Raw genomic sequence first — 12,498 nt, forward strand, 5'->3', positions numbered from 1 at the left:
ATCCTATCTGCAAACACATTAACTGTTTTCTAGGACAAGAGGTGCAAATCTTTGAGAACCTTTATTCAGTTTGCCACACTGAGGATTACATTAAAAATATGTCGCTATCACGATGTCCTTGGTGTCAGAGGTCTGAGTCTCAGAAAGGTCCTACGTGACGTGCTGGGGCAGCACGCTGGAGGCCCTTGGTGAGCTGGTTGGTTACGTCTAGTTGATTGCTTGGGGAGGGCTGGAGCGTCTGAGAGAGGAACTCAGGGCAAGGCGCTCTGGGGCTGGCACACGGTAGCTGTGCCAACAGTACAAACAGCTTTCAACATTTTTCATGTACAGCCGCACCCATGTGTTTTGAACATGGGCCTGCCCACTCTTTTCCTTCCTTGGATCAGCTTAGCGTTTCCGCATTTCTACAAACACTCATCCCAACCTTTAACCATGATCAGAATTCAAAACTCTGGGACTTCATCTAGCTCAGTATTTTGCGTGAATGGCTTACTTAAACCTCACAATAGACCTAGGCGTAGGGATTCTCCTTGTCTTTCTTTTACAGCAACATACTAAGGTCCTGGAATTTGTTAAGTGTTAGGACTTGCATCAGAACGCAAGCACTTTGCTTTAGAAATTCAGTTCTTCCCCGCTGTGATTCATGTCTCACAGAGATTGAAATCTACTTAGGCAGGCAAGACCAGGAAAGACCATGCAAGGCAATCATGAAGTGCCAAGTGGTCACCCCTGAGTCCATATGAGTTCATAGGTTTATGCTGAATACTCCCCTGTAGAATACTTGCTGTACAAGGGATTGAAATTTCTTGGTTCCATTGTAAGAATTATTTATTTTCTGCTCTATAAGATCAAATCTGTATACTCTCGAGTGCCTTTTTATGATAAAAGATTATAGTCAACCGTCAGAACTAATCAAGTAACAATTCTAATTTATCTTGGCTACACAACTTCTTAGAATGAAATATGGCTTTAACATTCAATTAAGCAGATGCACCAGTCAATCGATCAATCTATAGCCAAGAAGGGTTTTTGTTTTGTTTTGTTTTTGGTAAGACTTGACTGTGATACAGATGCTGCAGACTTTTTTTGGTTAGAATATTATAGCCAACTTTCTCAAATGAGGAAAGACTCAGAGAGACAAGAGAAGCAGAAGAGAGAAGATAAAGCCACCTCTCTGTTTGAGTCTTTTATTAACCTCTCCTTGATCTGAAATACAGTTAGAAATGTGTTGATCATCCTAAGGGGGGAAAAATACTATGCATAGAAAAATGTACCTCTACTTAGAGAAAGATAATTTACAGGTATTTATGGTTTTGTTATTTGAAAATATTTTTCAGACAGGAATGACTAGTTTAAGTCTTCACCCACTTAACTAATGTATTACATTGAAGATATTGACATTAGGAGTTTTTTGCTTTATTTATTTTTCGTGAAAGTCTAGTGAGATCAAGGGTAGGGGAAGTGGATATTCCATAAAGTCCCTTAGAATTATTTATGATATTTGTGTACCAGATAGTTAAATGAAATGTGAGAAGCTGGGATTGATTTTATATAAAGGGGCTTTGGTGAAGAGTGCGAGGCAAATGCGAATGCATGTCAGTCGATACTAACCTAAACTATTGTCGCTAATTTGAAAACTATAGCACATATTCAAATCTTCCTAACAGTGAGCTTCCCCTCCCACCTTCACGATGGAATTCGGGATGGTCTCACTGTGACTCCAAGAAAAGCCTTCCAGAAAGCACAGGCTGCCCCTTTTACTCATTATTGCAGTGCCTTTATGAGTGTGCATCTCGCCTGTCAGGTAAGATACTAGGGGAAGAAGCGAGAGAGAGATCAAAGTGTTTATGTTTACTTCTTTGAAGTTTTGTAGCATCTACCGTGTATTGGGCACACCTCTCAACTCATGCTGAAAATTGGAATTCACCCATTTCTCTCTTTTTCCTGTCTAAGGTGCAGATGGGGCATATTTCGTTGACTCCATCAATCCCTGCCCCCACGCATTAGCACAAGCACACGTACTTAAAGCCAGTGGAAAAGAAAAAAGAGTTACTCACATTCATCCACTTTACAAAGATTTCCAGGCTGCAATGGGAGGGCTTTAGCTCTCCCTGAAGGATGAATAAATAGGTAGCTGTAGTGACAACCTGCTCACACTCAAACTGAAGGGAAAACGAGAAGAGAGCAAGTCTTCTTCTACTGCTGGCACCTATGGGACCGAGCTCTGGCAACATGGGGAGGAGAGTCTTCTGCCTGATGGTCATCTTCTCTGGGATGGTGGCCCACAAAACAAGCTCTAAAGAGCAAGATCGCTTGATGATCAGAATGCTTCAACTCATAGACATTGTTGATCAGCTGAAAAATTATGTGAATGATTTGGTAAGAGAATTCTTATTGCAGCAAAATTCAAATTGATTTAATTAATATATAAGAAGCCTTTTGACTTATAAAAATAACTCAGAACTATTTTTCTCTTTAGGACCCTGAATTGCTGCCAGCACCACAAGATATTAAGGTAAGAACAGTTTAACTTATTTCTAAAACTGTATTTGATCTTAGTTTTTAAATCCTGATAAGAAAGGCCTGAACATGACCATTTAGGAAGGTCTGGGGTTTTAATGAGTGTTTTCATAATTGTTAGATGATTTATTTCTATTTTGTTAATATTCATTGATTCACTAGCAAACCAATCAATACAATACTATATTACATTTCCCACAAAACACATATTTACCTTCAAGTATCTCTAAGAGGACTTTCCAAGTAGTGGTTTTGAGACAAAACAACAAAATTTTAAAATTAATCTACACTGTAGCCAGCTTTTCAAAAATGAGCAACCAATTATATTTCAAGAGCCTTTGAACAAGAAAGCTTTGAATCTTCCTTGTGATTCCATTAAATAATTACATGCCTATCCTAAGAAGCAGAATTCATCCTTCAATAGCAACCTGGAAAAAATAATAATAAGAGAATTTGATGAGAAGAATGCCATCAAGAAAGGTCCTATGGAAACAGGAAAGAATATAATGGTACAAGCCTTAGCTCAGTCAGTCTTACCCCTTGACTTCGGAAAGGACCATTTGAAAGAACATTTTCTAGAACTCACCCCATTCTCTCAAGCCATTTAAATCCACTGAGTCCCAGGAAGATAAAGCCCAGCAGAGAGGTCAAGAGTGCTGGGTGCTGATCTCTGCCCCTATAGCTCAGCTCTGGTCTTCTAGCTAAGTGCACTGAAGCTGGAAGTGCAATTAGGAAAATGTTTTCATTGTCACAGCCTTTAAACCACATTAATAAGAATTACTATAAATGTGCTACCAGTGATGCGGGTGCTACAAAGTGGGAGACTTAGGGGGATGCATTGTCAAGAAAACAATTATCGTAAATGACTGCTTGTCAAAGTTTAGAAAGTGAATGAGTCACAGCTATTGCTTTTCTTTAAAAAGTCACTCTCTAGGTCTGCGCCTCACCACTGTCATTTACTAGCCCCTTACTAATAACATCATCTAAAATGAAAGTAGCACATTCAGTCTATTGGAAAGACTTTTCCAATAAGTGAGACTATTTCTTAACCTTTGTGCCTAATTACCAAAACATCCTTGTGCAGCCTCTCACCCACCTTGTCTAACGGCTGTAGTTAGAGTTCTTGAGTTTCCTAGCTGCAAAGTTCCTGAGTTTCCTTATTTTCAAAATAAGACGTAGGAAGGATATTCCATTGTCTACCTCGAGTTGATTCCCACGGGCACACTTCCTTTACAGACTTTGTTCATGAAGTATATGCATTACCACGCAGTGAGAGGATTTTGTCTCAGTGCCGCTGTATCTGATACAGGCACTGTTGACTGTAGGAATAGCGGTATAATCAAGATCTTTAAGATATAGTGGTAGGCGAACTCAGGGAGGATGAAATCAGCCCAAGGCCACATCAGCATGATACCAAACATCAGAGGAGGGTCCACAGGAAACTTTCAGATTATTGAAAGTTTACTGAAAGTAATAATGATAAGGATAATTGCATTCACATGGTATCTCAGATCTTTTACTGACCTCATTAGGCCTGGGTTTTGCTGCTGCTGCTGCTTTTGCTTTTTTCTAATTATATAAAACAAGAGGGCATCAATTGGTGGTGATGCTGCCTCCCAGGAGATATTTGGCATCATCTGGAGAAATGTTAAGTTCCCACAATTGGATTTGGGTAAGGATGTGCCACTGGCATCTAGTGGGCACAGCCCAGGGATGGGCTAACCCTTCTATAATGGCAAGGAGCTGCCACCTCCCCCCAGCCCCCCCCTCCCGCCTTCCCCCCACCAGAGACTTATCTGATCCTAAATGTCAATAATGTCACTACTGAGAAACACTGATAAAAACCTGTCTCCCTTAGAAGGGAAATAGATTGTCTCAGAGAACGGAGACGTGAACAGACAGGATCAAAGATTTCCCTCTTTGTTTAGCCAAGCGACCTGTGCCTTCGTGATGTGGGAGAAAGGGACTCTTTCTTGCCCGTTAGCAAGACATCCCTCTGGGCATGGCTGGGACTGTCTTTGCAAAAGGCAACCTCGATGTGAGTAGGGTAGAAGCAGGCTCTCAAGAGGATACTATTTTCAAATGCTCCATCGCAAAGGTTCAAGCGGAAGACTTGCCTCCTGCTAACAGAGGCTCCGAGGAGAGGGCTGAGCCGTTTGTTCCTCTGGCGGAGGACTTCTTGACTACCGAGAGTCTCCAAAACAATGCAGGACCAAAGGATTCCGTGGGTCACCCAGTGTGAAAGGATGCAAGACACCAAAGCTTGCCCTCAGCAGCTGCAGGCACCCGAGAACAGCACCGGAAAGCAGTGGCTGTGCTCCTGGATGCTGTCGCCAGGCATGTGCGGCCACCTCTCGGTGTCAGGGATCGGGATCAAGGTCACCCTCTTCGCTCTCCTCATCCACACCTTCTTAAGGCAGCCGGGAGAGAGCTCCTCCCCTTTTTTCCCCCTTTGATGTGCATCTCAGACCAAATCCAGCAGATACTTGCCATGAACCTCAGGTGTGCAGGAAAACTCTGCCTGCTGGTAGGAACAAAGCAGACTGAAAGACTGATTTCAGATCGCTTATGAACACAGGTAAGCAAGGAAGGCAGCTGACATGCCACAGCCCAAACAATAGGGCCTCCGTGTCCAAATGCCATTCCGAGGCTTTCCAAATGTCTTACGCGGGGCTAACATTTCTGATGCCTGATCTGGACCACCCAGCGCACGAGTCTTTCATTCAGCAGCCCTGTACTTCTTCAGAAGGCACTCTCCTTTCAACACATGCTTGTAACTGTTAACTCAGCAAAACGAGCCGCGGTGAGAAATGCTGGTTTCTCAGATCACCACAGTTAGTGTTTTCAGTTTCAGCTGGAAAATTTACCTTTTATATATATGAATATTACTTTTTTTCCAGTAAGTTAAGCCGGTTGTGGTCAAAGAGGAGAGAAAAGAAAAAACTTCAACAAATATGAACATGTGGTTTTCAAGGAAACAAAAAGTGCTATAATTAACATTTATAAATAGTTTCTATTAAATAAGCATTTTGGCAAACATGGAACGGACATCACCTTGCCCTTATGAGCGGCAAGTTGCTCCGGTAGAAGGAAACCGGATAAGTTGGGTCTCGGCTTGTGGCTACGTATGCAAAGCAAACCTGATGATTTTGTGCCTTAAAGATGCATGTTATTAATCAACATTCATGTTGGGTAAGAATATGGGTTGGAAAATGCAACGCAGGTAGCAGATGCCAGTTTCAACTGACTGTCCAGAAGAGACCGTTAATATTGTAATACCTAGCACTGCCCTGGGAGGCGCTGGGAGGTGTTGGGAGGCGCTGGGAGGAGCTGGGAGGGGCTGGGAGGGGCTGGGAGGGCCTGGGAGGGGCTGGGAGGGCTTGAGGTTTCTCGTTGTATGGCAGTGGCTTCTCTACCATTTAGTGAAATCGAGATTTAGTAACTGTAAGAGGAACATAATGTCAGAGACACACATTTACTGCAGGAAAAAAAAATTAACTAGGTTATACATTCTTAGAGCAGTTTTTTTAAATCATGTTATAAAGGGGGTTCTTACAGCTCTTATCACAATCCATCCATCCATTGTGTTAAGTACATTTGTACATGTGTTGCCATCATCATTTTCAAAATATTTTTTTTCTACTTGAGTCCTTGGAATCAACTTACTTTCCCTCTCCCCACCCTTCCTCCCTCATGAACCCTTGATAATTTATCATTTCTTTTTCATGTCTTACACTGACTACTGTCTCCCTTCACCCATTTTTCTGTTGTCTGTCCCCCTGGGAGGGGGTTGCAAGCAGATTATTGTGATTGGTTTCCCCTCCCCCCACCCCACCTTCCCCTTTCCCTCCTGGTATCACTACTCTCATTATTGGTCCTGAGGGGTTTGTCTGTCCTGGATTCCCTGCGTTGCCAGCTCTTATCTGTACCAGTGTACATGCTGTGGTCTAGCCGGATTTGTAAAGTAGAATTGGGGTTATGATAGTGGGGGTGGCGGGGGCAGAGAGGAAGCATTAAAGAACTAAAGGAAAGCTGTATGTTTTATCGGTGCTATACTGTACCCTGACTGGCTCATCTCTTTCTTGTGACCCTTCTGACAGGGGATGTCCAATTGTCTACAGATGGGCATTGGGTCTCTACTCCGTGCTCCCCCTCATTTACATTGATATGATTTTTGTTTTGGGTTTTTGGTGCCTGATGCCTGATCTGATCAACACCTCATGATCACACAGGCTGGTGTGGCTGCTTCCATGCTTCTCAGCTAGGTGGTCACTTGTTTATCTTCACGACTTTAATACCCCAGATGCTATATCTTTTGATAGCTGGACATCATCAGCTTTCTTCACCACATTTGCTTATGCACCCATTTTGTCTTCAGCAATCATTTCGGGAAGATGCGCATCTTTGATCAGTTTTAAAATATTTTTAACAGATCAGTGTATATTTTGCTGTTCAAAAAAAAATCCCTTTTGTATGCAGTTTGACTTCTAAGATTTTTTACTTCTCCTGACTTGTCACTGCTTCTATGGCCAAACCAAGGAGCAAATCTTGGACTTGTTCGGTTCACTTCTCCATTCTTTGAGAGACTGCTCTTCCATTCTGAGGGAATCTGTCTTCCTCGCCTTGAATGAGCAAGCCTCAAATTCTAGTCTTTGACTGCCTGATTCAGGCTGGGTCCTATCCTAACTGACCTAAGTGTATGCGCAGATTCTTACCAAAGTCACTTCTGGCTCCAGTGGCCTTAGTAATTATGAGTTGGGCTGCTTACTGTAAGGTCAGCAGTTTGAAACCACCAGTTGCTCTAGGGCAGGACAGCCAGCACTTTCTACTCCCATACAGATTTACAGTCTCAGAAACCCACAGCGGCAGTTCTACCTGTACTGTAGGGTGAATAGGAGTCAGCATACACTTAATGGCAGTGAGTTTGTTTTTCAGTCTGCTGTCTTACAGGTGTATTTGATCTGTTGCAGACCATCTATCTTGGCCCTCAGTGCTTTGTTAGGAATGGAGAACTGTGAAAGACTGAGGCTTCCCTTAAGGTAGAAGTCCCGTACCTTAAGATGCGGGCAATTTCCCAGAAAGGAACCTTCATCTTTTCAGTCCAAGGATTAAATAGCTGGCATGTGATCTGATGAGTGTAATTAAAGACCATGTAGCAGAGGTGGGGAGAGAGGATTTGGAATGTCATTTTAACTTTCTGGATAACTGTTATTAATATACGCCCATCATTTCTCTTTCAGAGACACTGTGAGCAGTCAGCTTTTTCCTGTTTTCAAAAGGCCCAACTAAGGCCATTAGATGCAGGCGACCATGAGAACATAATCAATATGGGAATTAAAAAGCTCAAGAGGAAACTACCTCCTGCAAATGGAAAGAAAAAACAGAAACGCACACCGGTAAGCTTGTCCTCTGTCACTGCTCTTGTTGGACTGCCAGCCCTATTCATCCCACTGTGCACACAAAGGGCCACACGCATCTGCAGCAGGAGCCATAGCTCCTTTCTTACAGTTACCTAGTGAATTTTGAGACGTGGAGGTCACTTCTTCAATGTCTACAGACTCGAAAGTGCCCAGAAACACATTCAAGCGGCTGGCAGACGTTCATGCAGCATCCTACGGCGAGGAACTCGTTAGCTGGGGAATCTGACTGTAATTTAGGAGGGAAGAAATAGTGTCCTTCTCATGAAGTCAGTGACGTATAACTTGTGTTCTTCCTAATAGAAGCGAGATCCCAGTTTCCCTATAAAAAGGGACAGCCTGTAAGAGAGCAGGACAAATCTCCAGCTTTGCTCTCTCCCCACAGGCTGCTACTTTCCTGCACAGAGCAGAGTCCGCACTGAATTGAAATAGATTCCCTTAGCTGGCAGGGGGTTGTCAGCAGTTCCTGTTTTTTGGGCCCCTGAGCCTTTCTTATTCATTTGTTCTTAGGCTGACTCCTGAACAATGTCAGTACTCGGTGGATAAACAATGTAAAACAAATTATTCCACTTTTAAAAGATCAATCCTCACCCCTCCGAAGAATTTCCTATATGATTCAAATAAAATTTAAATTATATTATCAAAATGATTCTTATTTCATCTGGGTGCTTTATCGAGTCTTTCCCCATTCTTCTAGAACTTTCCTCAGAAAGAATGGAGTTAAAGCAAGTCTTTGAAAGCTAATATCAAAAATGCAAACAATGGTAGCGTGAAGCTTCGTGGTACAGAAGAGTGAGACATACCAAACAGTGTCATTGACTTGCCAAAGTCCCATAAATGGTCAGTGGCAGAATGACAACTAGAATTTACATTTCCTGCCAGTCATGCAGTCCCTGGGAGACACAAATGGTTACGTTTTTTACTATTTGCCAAAGGATTGGTGGTTGGAAAGGCACCAAGACACCTTGGTACACAGCCCCGATGACTTGCTTTGACACGGTGCAGCCTTGAAAACCATCCTCTGCAAGGACGGAGTGGCTATTGACTAGTAGTGACTGGATGTCAACTAATAACAAAAAAAATCCTTCAGTCAAATGCTCTTACCAAAGCACTGTGTTGGCATTTGAAATACTGCCACGTGATATCCTGGTGTTTGGTATCTCAACAACAAGATGAGTAGAGATCATAAACCAAGGCATTCACACACCCACCCACACAGAAATATATGTGGACAATACATATATAAAATTATTCAGTTTCATTAGTAATAAAAAATCCCATTATTATAGGATTTTAATAAATAAATCCTATTATTCCCCCAATTAAAAACTTTATTAATTTCCAATAGTGGTAAGAATGTTATGGGCCAATAAAGGTAGAACTTTTATCAATGTATATCAACAACCTTAAAATTTTCTGTTCTTTAATTCAGTAAATCAACTTGTAGAAATGTATTCAGTGAAAAAAGCAAAGGTGCATCTAAAAATTAATAACAACAATTTTTTGCAGTACTGTATATTATAGCGAATAGTTAGAAGCAAGGCCTATGTCCAAAAATGGTAATAGTTCCATCCCATAATGAAATACCAGAAGAAAGATGCAACTTTCTACTCCTGTAAAGAGTTGTAGTTAAAAAGAGTTAGAGTCTCAGAAACTCACAGGGGGAATTCTACCCTGTCCTATAGGGTCACTATGAGTAATTATCAACTCCATGGCAGTGAGTCTGGTTTTGGGTTTATGTTGAAATATAAAATATTCATTATATAGAAGCATATTTTTGAAGAATACCAAAATCTAGGAAATGCTTGTGATATATTAAATGTAAAACAAAACAAATTAACTAACTAGGGTAAATAACATAAATGCACAGAACAAAAATTGCAGGATTGTTCATCTCAAAACATTGCAATGGTTCTCTTTAGGAGTGAGATTACAAAGTGGTTTGTTTTCCATGGTTATTTTCTGATGAATGAAATGCCTTCTTCAAACTTCCCTTCGTGAACATGGTTTAAGTCTTCAGTGGGAAAATACATTTAAATAAGTATTTTATTAAAAAGGAGAAATGTCTTTTAAAAGTGCTAACTTTTCATTGATTTCTAGGCATGTCCTGCATGTGATTCTTATGAGAAAAAACCACCCAAAGAATTCCTAGAAAATATGAAATCACTTCTTCAAAAGGTATCACAATTTATATTTCACTTTCTCTTTCATATTTATCTATAATGATTGGTTCTTATATTGCGGTTACTCATGGTATGTTGTTTCCACAGATGATTCATCAGCATCTCTCCTAGAAACCATGGGATGATGGCAGTTCCCGAGGATCTAACTTGAAGCTGGACACTAGATTATATACTCTAAAACAGTAATGAAACTCACTTCTGGTATTTCACATGGATGTACAATACATTAGTGATAGGAAAAACCTCAGATATCTGTTCAAAGTCAGAATTACTTCCCCCAAATTACTATGTAATATTTAGTGTGATCCACATGCTCTATGTTGTTTGGACAACTTGAAAGCCTCCATTAGAGTCTGATTTCCTCTGTAATAGATCTGTGTGACTTCTAATGCTTTCACTTGGTCATACTGTCTGATAATGACATTCTTAGTTGGGCACAAAGGTGAAATGTTTTTGCCAAAAATACAGTTTGGGAATTTATTTGTTTTATGATATGGCTACCACAAAGACTCATTAACGAGGTCTATTATTAACGAGGTCTATTATGATCGCTGACAGAGTGGCTGTAACAGTGGGCTCCAACGTAACAATTGTGAAGATGGTTCAGGACGGGTCATGTTTCTTTCTACTGTACACAGGGTGACTATGAGTTGGCAGCGATTCGAGAGCACCTAACAATACCAACAACAGCCTTATAATCACAACTCAACAGTTAAAGAATTTCATTCAAGCCTGAAAATACAGACATCAAAATTTCAGGTTTTTTTAAAGAAACAAAAACTGAGTGTTGATACATATATATCTTAAATTTTTACTTTTTTATCCCAGCATATGTAACATATACAATTTGTAATTTATTTATACACAGTGGGATAGCTGTTCTAGATATGAACACATATTCTTATTGAAATTTATTAAAATATAAATTCTATAGATGTGAATGTATTTGTGAAATAGACTCTTGTAGTTTCTTTATTTGAAAATGGGAATATGGTATCACTTAAAAAGTGAGTGTACTATTACCTCTTCCCAACTGCAAGTCCTCTTATAAGCTAGCATTTAAGTTTGTGAAAATTGCCATCAAGAGCTGTAGAGGGCTATAGATCAGGTGGTCCTTCTGGAGTCAAACAGCGGCACACATGTGTGCAGCTCTCTTCTCAAACCACCACGATTATCACTTGGGAGAGAGGTAGCATCTCCAAGTGTCTATCGGTCTTACTCTTTCTTTCTTCCTTTTAAACAAAACTTTTGTGAAGAAGAAATTACAAAGTATGTTAAGCATTTTGGACACTTTGTATGTGGTCAAGGAAAATTCAGTTAGCTGCATAAATTCAAACTCAAAAGACAAAGCAATAGGCTAGAACTTCTGTCCCAGTGAGAAACAGACTTTTGCATAAAAGGGTCCATTTGTCAACTGTAGGCAGTGCAAGCAAGTAACTGCCATTTCATATGAATTCATATTAATTCCAGTCATGTTTCCTTAAGTATAAAGTGAGAAAAACTCTAGAAAAAGAAAGGTTTCACAAGAATATTATAAGCTATTTGAGAGTCATTTATTTTTAACCTGGTCATGTATATACCAGAGGATGTAGGATGGAAAAACTTTATGCTCTGAGAAGAAAAATGACTTCAAAGTATTATAAAAACAAAATGGATATAACTGATAGCTCTGAAAGATGTGCTAAGAGTAAATTATTTCCTCAAAGTCAATTAAATGCTTTATCATCATAAACAAGGTACTATTTTATTATTAAATTATAAAGCAAATTTTTTAATATGTGCCAAATAATAGGTAGAGCAAACACTCCACCACTAGGCAAGAGGTTGGTGGTTCAAATTCACCCAGAAGTGCTTGAGGAGACAGACCTGGTAATTTGCTTCCAGAAAGTCAGTCCTGAAGACCCCATGGATCAGTTCTACTCTGCATGCATGGGGTTGCCATGAGTAAGAATTGATTCCAGAACCGCTAACAACTCCAGCGATAACATGGGTCTAACAGTGCCTCCGTGGTGCGTGTTAAACAAGGCTGCTGAGCTAAAAGGAGATAGCAGGCTCAGAGTGGCTTTGCGGAAAGATGGAGGTCGCATTGCTGGTCGTAAAGCTGTTGACTTCGTTGACTGTTTAATTTCATAGTTACAATACTGTATTTATTTTTGGTGTGTTTAGCGCTAGAAATCTCTGTTGTGGTCCTTTGCACTAATATAAGAGTTAAAAGATCTTAAAGGGAGTGTTAGCTAAGAGCTTTCATTAATATGAGCGTAAAGATGCATGGGAAGATGTGTGTCCACGATGGCACCAGCGTCTCAAGGCAGAGCTGTGCCTCTGGAGAAGCAAGATAAAGAAGTGGGATGTGAAGCTTCACCGTCCTTGTTTATGGT

At 40.5% G+C, this 12,498-nt stretch overlaps 1 protein-coding gene across 1 annotated transcript; it reads left to right on the forward strand.

The window, feature by feature from the left end:
• The first annotated feature begins 2,211 nt into the window (after positions 1–2,211).
• On the forward strand, positions 2,212–10,231 carry IL21 (interleukin 21). The gene is made up of 5 exons (XM_075544825.1): positions 2,212–2,379; positions 2,480–2,515; positions 7,761–7,916; positions 10,038–10,115; positions 10,208–10,231. Exons 1-5 carry the CDS (start codon positions 2,212–2,214, stop codon positions 10,229–10,231), a joined length of 462 nt encoding a protein of 153 aa, XP_075400940.1.
• Positions 10,232–12,498: the final 2,267 nt, after the last annotated feature.

The sequence above is a fragment of the Tenrec ecaudatus genome, chromosome 3 (genome assembly GCF_050624435.1).
Source record: "Tenrec ecaudatus isolate mTenEca1 chromosome 3, mTenEca1.hap1, whole genome shotgun sequence".
NCBI lineage: Eukaryota > Metazoa > Chordata > Mammalia > Afrosoricida > Tenrecidae > Tenrec > Tenrec ecaudatus.